The sequence below is a fragment of the Chrysoperla carnea genome, chromosome 5 (genome assembly GCF_905475395.1).
Source record: "Chrysoperla carnea chromosome 5, inChrCarn1.1, whole genome shotgun sequence".
In the NCBI taxonomy this organism is placed as follows: domain Eukaryota; kingdom Metazoa; phylum Arthropoda; class Insecta; order Neuroptera; family Chrysopidae; genus Chrysoperla; species Chrysoperla carnea.
In genome coordinates this window covers 62279417-62297273 of record NC_058341.1, presented here as the reverse complement: position 1 = coordinate 62297273, position 17857 = coordinate 62279417, and the positions used below count along the sequence as shown (strand labels likewise).

Sequence of the window (17857 nt, the reverse complement as noted above, 5' to 3'; positions counted from 1 at the left end):
TTAAATATTGTGTTTTTATATTATTAATTTTTTTAATAAGTTTTGTTTTGTTGAAGAAATGCTGGAAATTTTGTTTTCTGGAATTAATTCTTGTTTAACAAAACGATGGTTTCAGTATGTGGCCACTATTACAGGTAAATATTCTTTCGAATTATAATTTTACACTGCAGAGAAACAATGTAACTTTGAAAATCTGGGATTTTTGATAGGAATGAATTTTTGAAATTTAAAAAAACATTTTAAATAGCACACAAACTTTTAAATTTTCATTTTGAAATTTCGAACTTATTGAAAAAAGGTTTCGGTCCTATTTCGACTAGGTGAAAATTTGTATCTCTCAAAATTCGTTTCAAATCACGTAGATTCCAAAAATCATTAAATGGAAGCCAGGTTGTTAAAAAAATTCATTCTTAGAATAAATGGCCAGGATAAAATTCCACCCCAAGTTTGAAAACGAACTTTAAAATCATTAAAAATTTCTATCCTCGCCTTCTATTTAGGTTTTTTTACCACTCTAAACGAAAAAACACGTGATTAAAGCGTACGAGTTTATGTATGTAGAATAACGTGGCACTAGATAAAATAAGTCTTTTTGAGACTTAAAAAAAATTATATTCAATCTAAAACTTGTTATTAAATATAAATAGTTAGTATTTTCTTTAATAAACCCCCTCTAACTAACTAAAGAAACCAGTTTACATACTACAGTTATTGGTACTTCTTCGAAATTGCAATTTTAGAATGAAACAATTGTCGGAACACAGACGAAACAAGACGAACAAAGACCAATCCTAACTAATATTATAGGAAAATAGCTCTGTCTGTCTGTAAAGTTTTCACGCCTAAGCCGCTGAACCAATTTTGACGAATCGCGAAATAGAAGTAAATGGAACCTTGGGAAAGGACACAGGAGATTTTCCTTGGGAAAGTTTGTATATGCCATAACATATTAATGATATAATAGGTTTAGTTTCGTTTAGTATTATTCATAGGTGACACTACACAGTGTTATTCAATCATAGTTCTGAAATATTAAATAAAATTATATTGTCTCAACAATCGGGACTCTTTATTCAAATAAAACAATTTAAATCGTATTAAATAAGTTACAGAGAAAGAACAAGAAATCATTATCATTTAAGAGTGCGTACATAGGCAACTTCAAACGTAGATATGTTTGAAACAGGAAGCGTTAAAACATTTGTTTGATAGTTTATGGGAAAACCTTTAAAAACGGAACATATTATAAAATATTTTTATAAATTCACGATTTTCGTGCCTATATTATTTATAATTATAATCAATTTACGGGTATTTTAGAAATATATTCTTTATTAATGTTTTATTTAATTTTTTGCACGACGTTTCGGTACTTTTTATCAAGTGCTATAAAAAAAAATTGCATATATGAATATAACAAAATGGACAAACAAAAAATTGTTTACAGATCTTAAGTAGACAAAACAATTATTAGGCCAGTCATATCTTACAGTAAAAATCACTAAAATCGCAAGAAAACGGCTAGTTCTGATTTTTTAATATGTTGTTAGGACCACTATCAGTAGCTTATATCCAAGTTTGCAGCTTCGAAAGACCTGTGCTTACTTCACAGAACTCGAAAAACCTCTAAATTTTTGCCCTTTTTTTAGCTTTCTCAATCAAGTCCAAAACTATGCGTTTTTTAGAAAATATTTTCTATAAGTTTTTAAAATAGAAGAAAATTGTGACAATTTGAGATCAGAACCAGCACTGTAGGTTCAATACTTATCGACCAACAATTGACAATTTTTCCAAAAAAGTGAAATTTTAATGTCTGGTCTATTTTCGAATCTGAAAGGAGAAAACTGCATTTTTCGCCAATTTGTTCTGTTGTTTGAAGATAGTTTGAAAGGATAGATCATATACATCCACAATACTCTCGGTAGGAACTAGTTTTCTTTCGTACTAAATTATGTATTATTTTTCAAGTTTTCGTTTATCAAGTTCTGAAAATAGAAATTTTCTAATTCATAATAGAATAATCAGAAGTTACTAAAGATCAGAATCAATTACCTAATTATTATTACATAGGTTTCGTTTTTTGTTACATTTTTTTTCCATGGAGATAATATATATTTGTTACACCAAAAGTTGTTACGATTTTTTGGTCTAGGCTCTCCGCCCGTAAACAAATCAGAAACGTGCGATAAGGAACTTAGTTCCAAAAATAGGTTGCCAACCCAAATCAGTTGGAAAATTTAGGCAACCAATTTCCATAGTATGAATAAATTTAGCGATTTTATTATTTGAGACATGATCGTCTATTACATATAAAAAAAATTTAGGAAGTAGTAGATTTTAAAAATCATTATTTTAGTACCTAAGTGAAATGTCAACACATAATTGCGAAAATAAAAATAAATGTTAACCGTTACCTGCCTATTTTGCACTGGCTCCAACTGTACAGCTTCCTTGTATAAAAAAGGTAAAACATAGTCTTTTCAACTATTAAAAAACTGCAAGAGCTCTTTGATAATTTCGATGACAAAAAACTTGTATACGACGAAACAGCCATGGAAACGATTCAAAATACACTTGAATTCACTTGAAAATATATACGGAGTAAAAAATTGTAAAAGCGTCGACCTGGCTCGAGTAATATTGATCCAAAATTGTTTTATTTCTAACTCGGTCAACGAAGATTTTTAAAGTAACAAACTTCGAACCAGGTACAATCCCACCGTGCTTTAAACCACCGAACCAGAAAGTCTTACGCACAATATATGCTACCACTTTATGGAAAATTGCAATCGAACCATTATGGTTAGAATGTTGCCCAGTATCTGCATGCGTTACTGATGTCATGATAATGATGACAAAGACGATATTTCAGACGACTGACTTTGACTCTGATGTAGATATTAGTTTCTGCGATTAAATAAATGTATCAATATTTGTGTAATTCTACGCTGTAAAATGTTATCCTGTAATTGTGGTGGTATTACACATTTTTTTTAGTTTACTTGTAAAAATGTAGCGCATGTCATAATAACTTTAAAAAATAAATATTTAAATCTGAAAATAATAAATTATTTATCTCCGACACATCTGGTTTCACTTGCACAGACTTTTAGAATTGTTAGCTATGCATCATAAATTGCGTAATCATATATCGACATTTTGCTAATGGTAGGTCCACACGATACCAACTTCACACAGACTTCTATAAAATTTTGTCTGCGCAACAAATCAGTGCAAACAAAAGACAATATGATGGTAAAGTCGGAGTTAAAAAAGTCTGAGCACAGATGTTGGAAGTATTCCCATACTAATGTTAAGTCTGCACATACATTTCGTCATCATATTTACATGAACAATTTTACTCAGACTTTCAGTCTGTACAAACAATAGTCTGTATCGCGCGGACCCACCATAAGGCACTAAAATAATCATTTTTCATATGTACTATCTATCCTAACATTTTTTTTTAAAGCAATAGATCATATCGCAAATAACAGAATCGCTAAACTTTTCCAACCGATTTGGCCTGGTAATCTATTTTTTCTTGAGGGGTAGATTGTAGGCTATAATTTCATGTGAAAATTATCCGGCTATCCTATGAGACAAATTGGCATCCCAAAAGACAAAAATTAAAATAAGGATTGCTAGAATTTATCAACCAAGTTGACCTGCCATATTTTTTCTAGTAAAGGTTGTGTAATTTTGCATTACAAATTGCTCCGACTATATTTTTTCAATCGGTCTCATAGGGTTGTCATAGTTTACTGTTTTTACGGGTTTGATTGCCGCTTTATAACAAGCTTTAGGCTGGTTACCGATAAAACAAATAATTTTGCGATTTGCTCGGGCTATTGTGAATGTACATGATTACAGCCTTCAAACCACTGACAGAACTAAACAGAGCAAATTGGCGAAAAATGCAATTGCCCTTTTTTGGATTTTTTAGATTTGTGAGTGAACCATATGGCCTAAAGACATCGTTCTTTACTTATATTAAAGCTAATTACATTTGTTATAACATCTTTTCCAATGATATCAGATATCAGAACCGAAAATAGATATTAAAAACTTAACTTCAGAAAAAATAATGCAAAACTGTATATAACCTCTTTGTACAAAACAAATATAATAGCAGACACAAAATCTCTAGGCATCATATGATTATGACATATGACTATGACAGGGACACAGGGGAACTCACTGGCAGTCTTCTTTCTTATTCACTATATCGCCTCCACGCCTTCTCTATGTATATAAACTCTTTGGATTCAAAACCATTCATAAAGATGTTTATATTACCTTGCAAAAATTTGAACTTTCACATTTAATTTTTAATTAAATGAACGATTAAAAAACGATTTCGATAGTTTAGATAACATTTTTTGGACTTTAACTAACTTTTAAGACAAAAAAAATTTTTTTTTGGAAGTGTCTATACAACTAATTAGAAAACAAAAAAAAACTTTAATAAAATTAAATGACAAAGTTTAAATATTTCAAAAACATCAAATTTAAAAGTTTGTAGATACATCAACAAGTAGTAGCTTTCTATAGTTGCAATAATATCATGTTATTGTACATTGTTGTATTCCCAGTGGTTATAAGGGCGTAACACCACAACCACTAAATCTATTCTAGGGAGATTTAGAAAAGCTTTGATGTTTAATTGTTGAATCCAAAACTAACGCCAACTAATATAATTATTGACCAAAACCAATAATTAATATTTGCTGGCAATAAATTTTAAGTGAGACAAAGGTATTTTATAAGAAAACAATTTATCAATTGTTCGCATTAGTTAATATCAATATTTAATTGTTGTACTGTTCAATATTAATATTTAATTGTTGATCAGGTAGTTTCCTATAAGAATTAATTAAAATTATATTTGTGTTGAATCTCAAGTGTTTTTTTGAGACATTGAATAATTACTGTATGACTCTACAGTGGAACTTCGATAACATGAAACGCTTTAAGTCGGCATCCTCAGTAAATCGAAGCACTGATCTCCTAAATATGCTGTATCTCGAATTATTTAGACTTTGTAACTCGAAATGTTATTTCGCTGCGAGGTATTGATAATAAACATTTATACTTTATAACTCCAATTTCAAAAAGCAGACTCCTTAAATCGTAGTGACGTTTAAATAGTAAAATATAATAACGCCTTTCTAAGCCACAATTTAAGCAATTATATACTCTGTAATTTTTCTAAATTTTGAACTACTTGTTTAGTCAAACCTCATTAACTCGAAATTTTGTGCATTTCCCTTAAGATTCGAGTCATCGAGGTTCCATACTGTTTATCAATTTCGACTGGCTTTTTAATCAATTTATTAAGGTCATAGTTCAGTCAGGTCAGTAAAAAACATATAAACATAATTTCAAATCTAGGTAGTGTTTATAATAATTTATATATTGAGTAATAAATATTACGATAATGCGTTGGATCTGTTGGGCAGACAATTTCGAAGATGTTGTCGTCCTGATCACTCTTTATGTCCTGAGTGCGCTATAAAAATTTTAGTTCGATATCTCTTTTGTTTTTGACTTATCGTGTTAACGTATGGACAAACATGTGTGTCGGGAGGGGGTGCACTTGCACCTCCCTATCTTGAAGGAAAAAATACCGAAAAATATTATTCGTTGCTCTCCTCTCTCTTTCTACCCCAGTCCCATACGAAAAAATGCATTTCTCACCATTATAATTAAACATACAGTAAATACGCTTAATTCGAATATAAAACCGCGTTTACGCTGCTTTCAGAAATTATTCTGTTCTTTTAGTCACAGTTCATAATTCGCGTGCATACATTAAAACAGGCATTACATAGCACTTAAGCACCCCATCTTTGTTCTTTTTGTTTGCCAGTAACGAATTTATTAAAAGCTACCTTTGCAAGCTTTGATTTAAAGTCTTTTCTAAAGCAATTATTAAAAACTTCGAAAATCGGTGGGCTTTGAACTTCGATTACGAATATGTTATAAACGCTTACTGTAATCTAATAAACAAAGGAGATCATTTATGTAAATCAGTTAATTTTCTCAAAAATATGTACTGCCCATTTTATGAGTTTAAATTTTTTCAGTTCTTCAAATTTTGGACTAACTTGGGACTAAACTCTATACCTATACTTTGACATATCTCATATATAGGGTATAAAAATATGTACCTAAAACTTTTATCTATTTCAGCTTGTTTGCTAGCATTTACCAGTAGAATGCATTTTGTATGGGTGTCGGCATCACTACCAAAATTATATGCAACCGATTCCATAATACCCTTAACCATGGAAGAAGGTTCATGGATTGCTTCTATTGAGGTGCTTGCTGAATTACCCGGCGCAATCTTAGGAGCCTTTTGCGCAGATTATTTTGGTCGACGTTCCACTTTATTAATGAGTGGAGTGCCATATTTGATTGGATGGATTTTAATTGCTGTAGCAAGAAATGTATCAACGTTGATGCTAATCAAGCTTTTAGTAGGTGTAGCTGACGGATCTGTGTTTACAGTTTTACCAATGTTTGTAGGAGAAATCGCCGAGGACGATATTCGTGGAAAATTAGGGAATTCTATGACAGTTATTATGAATTTAGGCGCACTATTTTTATATAGTGTTGCCCCATGGTTAACAATTCGAGCGATGGCATTGATTGCAATGTTTATTCCTGTAGTTTTTCTCATCACTTTCTGGTGGGTACCAGAAACGCCATATTATTTACTCATGGTAAAAAAACATGACGAGGCCAAGAAATCTTTACAACGGTATCGTGGCTTGACGAATGTGGATACTGAATTTGAGGATATGTCAAATATCGTTGAATGCCAAATGTCTCAAACATCTAATTGGTCCGATTTGATAAAAAACAGAGCTTATTTCAAAGGTATGGTTGTTATGATTGGTTTAAATACTATAAGGATGATGAGTGGTATATTTGCCATTCTAGTTTTTGCTGAACTTATATTCTCTAAAGCAGATGGTTTTTTTAGTGGTTCTATTTCTGCGATAATGTTTGGTGTCGCTCAATTTTCAAGTGATTTTTTGGCAATGTTACTCATTGACAGAGTTGGACGTCGTCCTCTGCTGATTATTTCGTTGATTGGATGTTCCATTGCTTTAATTGGACAAGCTGTGTACTTTTATATTCAAGTCCATAGTATTATAGATTTAGAAGCTTATGGGTGGGTTCCAGTGACAGTGCTAATTATTTACATTACTATGTATGGAGTTGGATTGGGTGCAATATCTCTCACGATGCAAGGTGAAATGTTTCCAACAAATATTAAAGCGAAAGCGATGTGTATTATTGATGTATTTTATGGACTGGTAGGATTTTTAGTTGTACAATTTTATCAACCAACAGCGGAAATTTTTGGCAGTCATATACCATTTATTATATTTGCTATATCATGTATTTTCGGTATATTTTTCACAATATTTATTGTACCCGAAACGAAAGGTAAATCGTTGGAAGATATACAAAATTTATTGAAAAATTCAAAAAAAGTGAAGAATTCAAACAGAAACCAAGGCTCTTACTTACAAAATCCACAGGTCCCAGCTCACACATTACAAATAAATTCACGACTGACCAAAATTCAAACAGAATTTGTTTGAATAAGTTAGAAATCAGCGACCAACAAAATTAGTATCGTTCTTGCAGTCTTATTGTTAGTCTTGGTCTTGAAAAATTTGCACGGCCAAGACTAAGACCAATATAGTCGGAAAGACCAATAACCAAATTAAGCAACAAAGAATCAAGACCAAGACGAAACTCTGCAAGACCGAGACCTAACTCTACAAAACCCAGACTCATAACAAGACTTTTACCAAAGTTATGGTTAAAAATAATTCTAAATTCTAGAAAAACCATCTCATAAAAACCAAGTTTTTATTATACTCCCTTTATTATTATTTTTTATTATTTTTTTATTGATTTTTTTTCCTTGATTGTGGATACAAGTTTACCAACCACCAGCAAAGTGGATCAGCTCGATTGGATCACGTGAAAAGAGTTAAAAATCGATTCAACATTTTTTCGGCAGGCAAGTAGACAGTCAAACAGGCAGAGCGTATGAGCTTAAATAAAGGGAGTAAAATTAGAATTCAATTTAACAATAAAATAAATTTTTTTTCTAACTTCTTAATTAATAAATCTATGAATATTTTATTCACAAAAGTAAGGAATATAATCCTATATTTTTACCCTGTATATATGAAATATACAGGGTGGGTCATTTTAATCTATAATGGCTAATAGATCGTTTTTCAGAAAACCAATTAATAAATAACTTAAACAAAAGTTGCAGATGGGGCACATCATGTTCTGACATCAGATTGGATCTAGTTCTTCGGGTTTCTGTAATAGCTAATATAGATCCTAAACGGTAAGAGATAGAATAGCACTTTAAATTAGATAGTTGATCATCATAAAAAAAAACTAACATTTTTCATCTGAACTATTTTTTCTAATATCGTCAGCGTTCGTAGTAAATGCGACTTAAAAACATGTCGATAATGCGACTTAAATATAATTGCATTTAATCGAAAGAAAACACGCTAACTGCATAAAAATGCTTTATTAAAAAGTTTTGTAGAGTAATAGAAGACATTCGCCTGTGTCCATAGCTTTGACCAACAATATCAATAAACTTTAAGCGTATTTTCGTTCGAATAATTGCAATAATGACATATTTTTAAGTCGCATTTCCTCTGAAAGCTAACTCTTTTTCGAAAAAATGCTTTTAACAAAAACTATAAGTTTTTTTTTTTTTTTTGAGGAACCATTCGATGACTAGGCCCCATCTGATGCCCGAACATGATGTCCCCCATCAGACTCTACAATTTTTGTTTGAATAATTTTTAGATTGGTTAACTACAAAACGAACTATTAGCCATTGTAGATTAAAATGATATGTATATCAAAGTATGCTAAGTTTAGACCAAAGTTTAAAACGCTTAAAAAAATTGATTCTACGAACAAATTTTTGGTATAGTTATCATAAAATCACCTAATTATTATTCCATTTATAATTATTCCATTTCCGGTTGTCTGTCCGTCTGTCTTTGGACACCGTAATTTCAAAAACGAAAATATATATCCACTTGAAGTTTTTATAGCGTGCCCGGGGCGTAAAAAGTTCGTAACTGAGTAGTATAGGTCAATTAGGTCTTGGGTACGCATCCTGTAAACCGTTAGAGATAAAACAAAAGTTTAAATGTAAAAAATGATCCTTATAAACAATAAACAACTAAAAAACTTCTGTTTGAAACATTTTTTCGTAATTATCACTGTTTACCCGTGAGGATGCAAATTAGGACAAAACTTTGGTATCCATTTTCTCCAAAACTATAAGAAAAAGAAAGTTGAAAATTTACAGGTAGCTTCAACTAATAGTCTTGTGAAACATTCCCGGAAAACGAAAAAAATTCTAGAATATACTTTGGAAATTTTTCGACAAATAAATAAATGGCGGCCGAAAGATCGCCATAATTTTATTGGTTTTTAAACTCTTCTAGTTTATTAAAAAAATTATGCAAACACTGATATTCATACAGGGTGTTCAACAATTTATTTACTTACTCAGTCAGTTGTTTCTTTTCACTTGCTTTTTTTAAATTCTAAAAAATATTTCTAAACAAGTATTTAAAGAGCTAATTATGATTAAATTCTTACATTGCATTAAAATAATTTCTCAAATATTTTTTATTATTCCCAATAATTTTTCTTCAAAAAATTTATTTACAATGAATAATATTCATTGTATATAAATTCTAACACATTTAAGATAGTATAATGTTTTATTCAAGTTTGAGGATACCTTACCGACTTTTTTAATGAAATGTTGAAAATAAAAATTTGTAATTTTTACATTGACTCAATGGAATCCCGTGCGTTTATTCTTTATACAAGACCAAACAAAATATTTCCAAAAAACTGGGTTCACATAATAATGCACCAAAAAAAGATTAAAGTTTAAAGAATTTATAACTATATTTATATATATATATATATATATATATATATATATATATATATATATATATATATATATATATATATATATATATATATATATATATATATAAAATACATGTTATCGATCATTATCAAAAAATATTAACGATTAATCATAATTCACATTGTAATTTCCGTATGTTTCATTATGAATATGATAACTTTAATAATCAATAACAGATGTCGTTGACATCGGTTGACAAATGTAATTATTTTGTCACAAAAAATTGTTTTTATAAAATAGACAATCGACTCCGAAAATTTTAAAGAACCATAACTCGGCGCTTTAAACCGTTTTAACTTTGCCAAATCTGTTATTTTCATTATGATACAGAAGATTTAGAGTATATTTTGTCGATAATATAGGAATTATAACTACAAAAACTAATCAAATGAATGGTCAAAATACTATTTATTTTTTTTGTAATATAATTTTATGTACCTATTATTAATTTTTATAAAATCAGTTTAATTATTATGATAAATTATGGTAATGTGTGTATTAAATTTTGTACGCAATTTAAAATTTTGAATAAAAAAATGGTCTGTCGACGACCCATACTACCTTAAGTTTCTTTAATGCGTATGTTGTAAGTATTGTATACCATGTGTGTTTGTAACATCTAGGCCTATACATATCTGTAGTATGACAGAATACATTCGTTTAGTAATGCAACTAAGCGAGAAGTATTATATACATGTGTTGTAAGAGTACAGATACGATACGACAGATCCTTTGTTTTATGCATGCAGAGAGTGGGAGTTTTGATGAACTTACTAGTTATCTGTAACTAAAATATTCCCACTCTCCAAGCGTCTTCCAACTAATGTTCAATACATGTATATAATACCTCTCCTCTCGCTTAGGTGCATTAGTAAACGGAAGTATTCTGTCATACTACAGATATGTATATGCCTAGATGGTACAAACACACATGGTATATCAAGCGTATAATGTAGTATAACTTACATATGTACTGGAGTTTACCTAAACTGAAAATTCCCATAGTATTTCCTTATTCTCACACAATATGGTAAAATAAATTATTGTCTCATATAGACCTACAAAATCATTTTCTCCTACAGGAAATTTTGCAAGCTTTAATCAATCTTATTATAAATAATATCATTAATTCAGTCTTTGAAAACATATTACTTATTAATTAATTTTCGAATCCTTACTTTATACAAATTTTGTTATATTATGTTAATTATTGTAAATATTATTGTATTGTTTTATTCACTAAATAAAAAATATTCAAAATTAATTAAACAGAATTGTTATAATTAAATCAACCAAAAAAGGAAACTTCATTAAATAATTCTATATTGGGTAAAGTTAAAGTGAATATTTCAAACAACGTCAATCTCGACACTATCCTCTCGGAAAGTGTCGGGATTCCTATACCGACTAAGACCCTTCACATTCTTCTCCAAACACTTCGTATGAGAATGACGTTAGAATTCTTTCAATGCGAGTGCTGCCTTAGAATCTTATTGTGACTATCCATCTTTCAAGTGATTCCACCAAGCTGACCATCTTGTCTAATAGATAAGAACAGTTCATGTTCGGGATCATCGGTTTTGCTACAACAGTTAATGGCACTTAACCAATTCAGACCCTTTTAAGTCGAAGAAGAATTCTTTAAAGCAACCGTGGTGCTATAGCACATGGGTCAGAAAATAATCCACTTCTACGTATGGTCTTTCGATTCATGTTTTAATATTTTGAATCAGTTTCTAAGCCCATGAGTTCCAGTTTCTTTCTTTACATGCCATTTTTCCATTGTATTTTCTTGGATTCGGCAGTCGATTGCTTTTCATAGATACCCAGTCTCTCAGAAGCTAAAAGTTCTATCGCAGGTATGCTTGCCATCCGCGGAAATAGTCGGATTAAACATTTGGGGGGCCCTGGACCGGAAATCATAAAGACCACATGTAACGCTAGACTTTTTTTTACAAATTGAAGGTGCACAAGTGTAATATGAAAAAATAAACTTTTGTACCAAATCAGCATTTCGCCTGAGTTGGCATTTTCATGCTCGAGAAATATGACTGAGAAGACTAATAATAATAATATGTAACATAAATAATCGAAATAATTAAGTATAGGAAATGATCTGAAAAATTCGAGAAATACAAATATATTGTTACATACTTAATCGCTTTCGTCATATAGACAAGATGGGCAGTCGCAATTAATTACCATTCGTTTAGTACCGGTGATTGGTACCATGTTATTATATATTAACATTTTCATCATAAATAACTCAACAGCACAAAATTGTAAGCGGTCTATACAAAAATACTACGCAATTACAGTGACTACTAAAACAATTCTTTCACACTCGGTCTTTTCTACATAAACTCAGAATCAGAAAAGTGTATGCAAAAAGAACATCCAACTAAAATTCCTCTAAAATTCAAATTATCCGATGGAATGTAAAACTGTTGAAGATGAAATTTGTTTTTAGTAAATCGGCCATGCCAGAGAAATTGGACATATTTTTTTTAGTCAGAAATCTATTCCTTATAAAATAACAACAACCTTTTGTTGTAAACATTTTTTCGTAAAACGAATTAGGCAAAAAGTTGCACAAGAGTAAATCCAATTTCTACCGAATACATTCGAAAAACTGTTATCAACAAAACTTTTAGTATTTTGTAAGGTATAGATTTCTAATTTGAAGAGTGTATCTATTATCTCTCATTAGCTACGAGCTGGGTTTGAAAATCCTATTTCCGAATCGTTGAAAATATGGTCAATAGATCAATAGCTAGGTGATTTAATAATTTCAAGAAAGAGATTTCGAGTTTTTTACTCGACTTATATATTTTTCTAAAACATCTACATAGGTAGTTAACTTTAACGCAGTCTTTCAGGGATTTTTAGTTCTGTGTGAGCTTGAAGGAACTTCCTTAATATTTTTATTTTTGTAATAAAAGTCATGTGAAGGTCGAAACCATATCATGTATGTAAGTTTATTTTATTTTTATACCATGCATATGAAATATATCAAGGTATATTAGGTTTAGTCCCAAGTTTGTAACGCTTAAAATATTAATACTACGATCAAAATATTGATATAGAGGTGTTCATAAAATCACCAAATTTATCCGTTTTCGGTTGTCTGTCCGCCTGTCTGTCAACACGATAGCTCAAAAACGAAAAAAGACATCAAGCTCAAAATTATAGTATGCTCAGGACGTAAAAAGTGAGGTCGAGTTCGTAAATGAGCAACATAGGTCAATTGGGTCTTGGGCCCGTAGGCCCCATCTTGTAAACCATTAGAGATAAAACAAAAGTTTAAATGTCAGAAATGTTCCTTATAAAAAAATAAACAACTTTTGTTTGAAACATTTTCCTATAAACATGTAAATACTGTAGTGACAAAGTAAACACAGTGTTTTGTAAACACAGTTTACCCGTGAGATTGCAAATTAGACGCAAATTATATAGTATATATTATATGGGAAAATCAGTTAAGTGTGTGTGACATGCATGTATGTATGTTTGGCTATTCTTCTTTAGTTATATGTCGTAAAAAACAAACGTAATCTACACTGTCTTTACATGGTATTTCAACAATTAACTCAGTTAATTGTTTGTTTTCACTTGTTTAAGATAAAATACAACTTAAAAATTAATTTTACAAAATATAGCACTTTTTAAAAATGTTTATATTATTAATTTTTTATTTAAGTTTTTTTTTTTTTTGTTATTTAAGGTCGCTTCAACAATTGAGTCATTAGCGACCAAATTATTACTGTACCATTTAACTATTTACAACTTATTTACAACGTAATATAAATAATTACAAAATTTAATTTAATAGATTTAAAAAATGAATAAATATTTTTTATAAAAATAAAAATTTTTCCAAATTTGTTCTTAGTTTTATGGTGGTAATTTTTCCGTGGTGTAGGCCTACTGGGGATCCCGCCGCAATAAATAACATTAACGCATCGCAATACACAGTACCTCATGAGTGATGTGGAAATCTGTGTGATCATTGACAAATATCAAATCGAAATTAAACATTTCGTTAATAAAAGTAAAAAAGTATAGATTCACATCCAAAATGTTAGTGTGTCCAGCGAAGTGGGCGGGAACCAGCTAGTATAGAACATTACACATACACTAGTATAAAACCACATAAAATGTGGAAAAGTGGTAGAACAGGTCCGATTTCAAAAATTTTTTGTATACGTGTTCCTAAGACCTCTAGAAACATTCAGCCGCACTAACCTTGGCATTACAGAAAAAAATTTTGGAAATTAGGGTAATTTTCCCATCCCCAAAGCATTCCAAATAGTAACAGCGAAAACAAATCAATATTTCAACTCGAAAATCGTCTCCCGAGGGTTTTTGAGGTCGTTGATCATGAATTCAAGGTTAAAAAGCAAGTGAATACAGTTGCAACCCCATTAAAACTACCCTTGGAAGTGATAGACAAAAACTTTATTATATTCAAAACTTTCCTTCAGAAATCGTCTCTTGTGGAGCTTATAGGTTCGCTGTTCGTTAATTCATGTTCACATGAATTTCACCTCAGAAATTGTCTCTCTGCGGTTTTCAAGTCGTTGATAATGAATTTGAGGGCAAAAATCAACTGAATATAGTTCCAAGCCACCCCAAAAAGCGACCCTTAGGAGTACCAGAGAAAAAATTTTCCTCGAATATCGTCTTTCGGGGGGTTTTTTGGATCTCCGATCACGAATCCAAGGTCAAAAAGTAACTTGGATGTTTGCAACCCTATTAAAACTAACCCTAGAAGTGTCAATGATAAAAACCATTGAAAATTCTGAATTTCATCTCAGAAATTGTTTCTCTGCGGTTTTCGTAGTCGATAATCATCAATATGACGACAAAAAGCAACTGAATGTAGTTTCCAGCCACCCCTAAAGGCCATCCCTTGAAGTGACAAAAATTAAAATTTTTTTAATGTTTATCATTGTCACTCTAGGGGTAGTTTTTTTGGGTTGCAACTATCTTCAGCTACTTTTTGACCTGGGATTCGTAATCAGCGCTCCCAAATACGATTTTCCCGAAAGACGATATTCGAGGAGAAATTTAAAATTTAAAATTTTATCTCTGTCACTTCTAGGGGTGGTTTTAATGGGGATGATGTGACATTCAGTTGATTTTTAACTTCAAATTCATGATCAGTAACTCCAAAAACCGCAGAGACAATTTTTGAGGTGATATTCAAAAATTTTTTATTGACACTTCTTGACTTTTTGACCTTGGGTTCGTGATCAGCGAATCCAAACCCCCCCCCCCCCCCAAAAGACGATATTCGAGGAAAAATTATAAATTTTTCCTCTGTCACTTCTAGGGGTGGCTTTGAGGGACAATTTCTGGGGCAAAATTTTGAATTAACAAATTTTTGTTCTGTCACTTCAAGGGTAGTTTTAATAGGGTTGCAACCGTATTCAGTTCATTTTTAACCTTGAATTCATGATCGGCGACCTCAAAAACCCTCGGGAGACGATTTTCGAGTTGAAATATTGTTTTGTTTTCACTGTTACTATTTGAAGTGCTTTGGGAATGGGAAAACTACCCTAATTTCCTCAATTGTTTCTGTAATGCCAACGTTAGTGTGGCTGAATGTTTCTAGAGGTCTAAGGAACACGTATACAAAAAATTTTTGAAATCGGAGCTGTTCCACCACTTTTCCACATTTTCCGGCTTATTTATTGTACTATCGTTGTTGGTACATACTTGTATAACAACACTATTCAGGTATTTTGTTCACTGTTTACAAATTTACACAAACGATTAAATTTTTATATAATACTATTCTTATAAAAATAATTATTTTAAGAAAACGTGTGTACACAATCAATTCACTGTGATTAATGGTTTAATAAGTTTTGTTTTGTTAGAGAAATGCTGGAAATTTTTATTGGAATTAATTCTTCTTTAACAAAACGGTGGTTTCAGTATGTGGCCACTATTACAGGTAAATATTCTTTCGAATTGTAATTTTACAATTTAACTTTGAAAATCATTGATTTTTAATAGGAATGAATTTTTGTAATGAAAAATTATTAAATATTATTATTATTATATTATTTAAAAAAATTTCCGGTCCTATTTCGACTTGGCCAAAATTTGTATGTCTCAAAATTCGCTTCAAATCACGTATATGCATTTCAAAGATCATTACAATTTTTTCCCTAATTCGAATACAATATATTTTATAATGTTTTTGTTATAATTTTTAAAATGGAAGACAGGTTGTTAGAAAAACATGCATTCCTAGAAAAAATGAGGAAGGCACTCAAACCCAAGTTTGAAAACGAACTTTCTACCCATTAAAAATTTTTATTTTCGCCTTCTATTTAGGTTTCTTTAACACTCTATACGCAAACACTTAACTAAACTGCACTAGATCAAAATCAAGAGCTTGTTTGTGTAGAAGCACTGGGTGAAATAAGTCTTTTTGAGGTTTTAAAAAATAATATTCAATCTAAAACTCGTTATTAAATATAAATAGTATTTTCTTTAATAAACCCCTTCTATCTAACCAGTTTCCATTTTAAAGTTATTCGAAATCAAAATTTTTTTGCATTGTGCCCCTTTGTTGCTTGTTAGCTCTGGGGTGCAATTAAACAATCATCGAAACACAGTGAAACAAAATGAACAAAGACCAATCCTAACATATATTATGGAAAAGTAACTCTGTCTGTCTGTTTATCTGTTACCGTAAAAAAACTATTTCGCGCGTAGTTTAGAAACAATTTTAAAATTTCTAGCACAGTTTTACTAGATGCCCAAACAAATTTGTGATAAACAAAATCTACATCAATAACTAAGACCTCACTAATAATATAAATATCAACCAGTAGCAAAAATACTACATTAAACAAGTGAAAACAAACAATTGAGTGAGTTAATTGTTGAAATACCATGCATAGACAGTGTTGATTACTCTATCACATTACATATACATATATCATCACACATTCGTCACTGATATCCCCATATAAACAGTAATGTTTATGAAAAAATGTTTCAAACAAAAGTTGTTTGTTTTTTTATAAGCAAATTTTTTTACATTTAAACTTTTGTTCTATCTTTAACGGGTTACAAGATGGGTCCTACGAATCCATAGGTCAAGGCCCAATTGACCTATGTTGCTCATTTACGAACTCGACCTCACTTTTTACGCCCTGAGTACGCTGTAAAAATTTCAGCTTGATATCTTTTTTCATTTTTGAGTTATCGTGTTGGCAGACAGACAGACAGACGGACAGACAACCGAAAATGGACTAATTAGGTGATTTTATAAACACCTATACCAAAATTTTGTTCACAGCATTAATATTTTTAAGCGTTACAAACTTGGGACTAAACTTAGCATACCTTGCATATTACATACATGAATGGTATAAAAATGCCCAAATTTTTTAAAAAGGCTCCAAATATTAATTCTGCAATTACTGCAGGCATGTTAATAAAAAATTTGATTTTCTGATATTTTGAAGATATTTAGTCATACTTCGACCTGAGGGGGTTATTTTAGTCGCTAATCCCCTCCATTGTCAGCTGCGGTCCATCAATTTTCAAAAACAAACAGGTATATTCCCGTTTCTATTATTAATACAAATTCGGAAAAAAATATCATAAATTTTTCAATCAATATATCCGAGCATGACAAACGTGGGACTTAGTTTAATATAGGTACATATACAGGGTACGCATGTTTAGTACCTTAAACTTTTATCTATTTCAGCTTGTTTGCTAGCATTTACCAGTAGAATGCATTTTGTATGGGTATCGGCATCACTACCAAAATTATATGCAACCAATTCCATAATACCCTTAACC

At 30.7% G+C, this 17857-nt stretch overlaps 1 protein-coding gene across 1 annotated transcript; it reads left to right on the top strand.

The window, feature by feature from the left end:
- Window positions 1-117: 117 nt before the first annotated feature.
- LOC123301285 (facilitated trehalose transporter Tret1-like) lies at window positions 118-7950 on the top strand. The gene is made up of 2 exons (XM_044884020.1): window positions 118-134; window positions 6196-7950. The coding sequence occupies exon 2, from the start codon at window positions 6222-6224 to the stop codon at window positions 7617-7619; it is 1398 nt and encodes a 465-aa protein (XP_044739955.1). The 5' UTR covers window positions 118-134; window positions 6196-6221; the 3' UTR covers window positions 7620-7950.
- Window positions 7951-17857: the final 9907 nt, after the last annotated feature.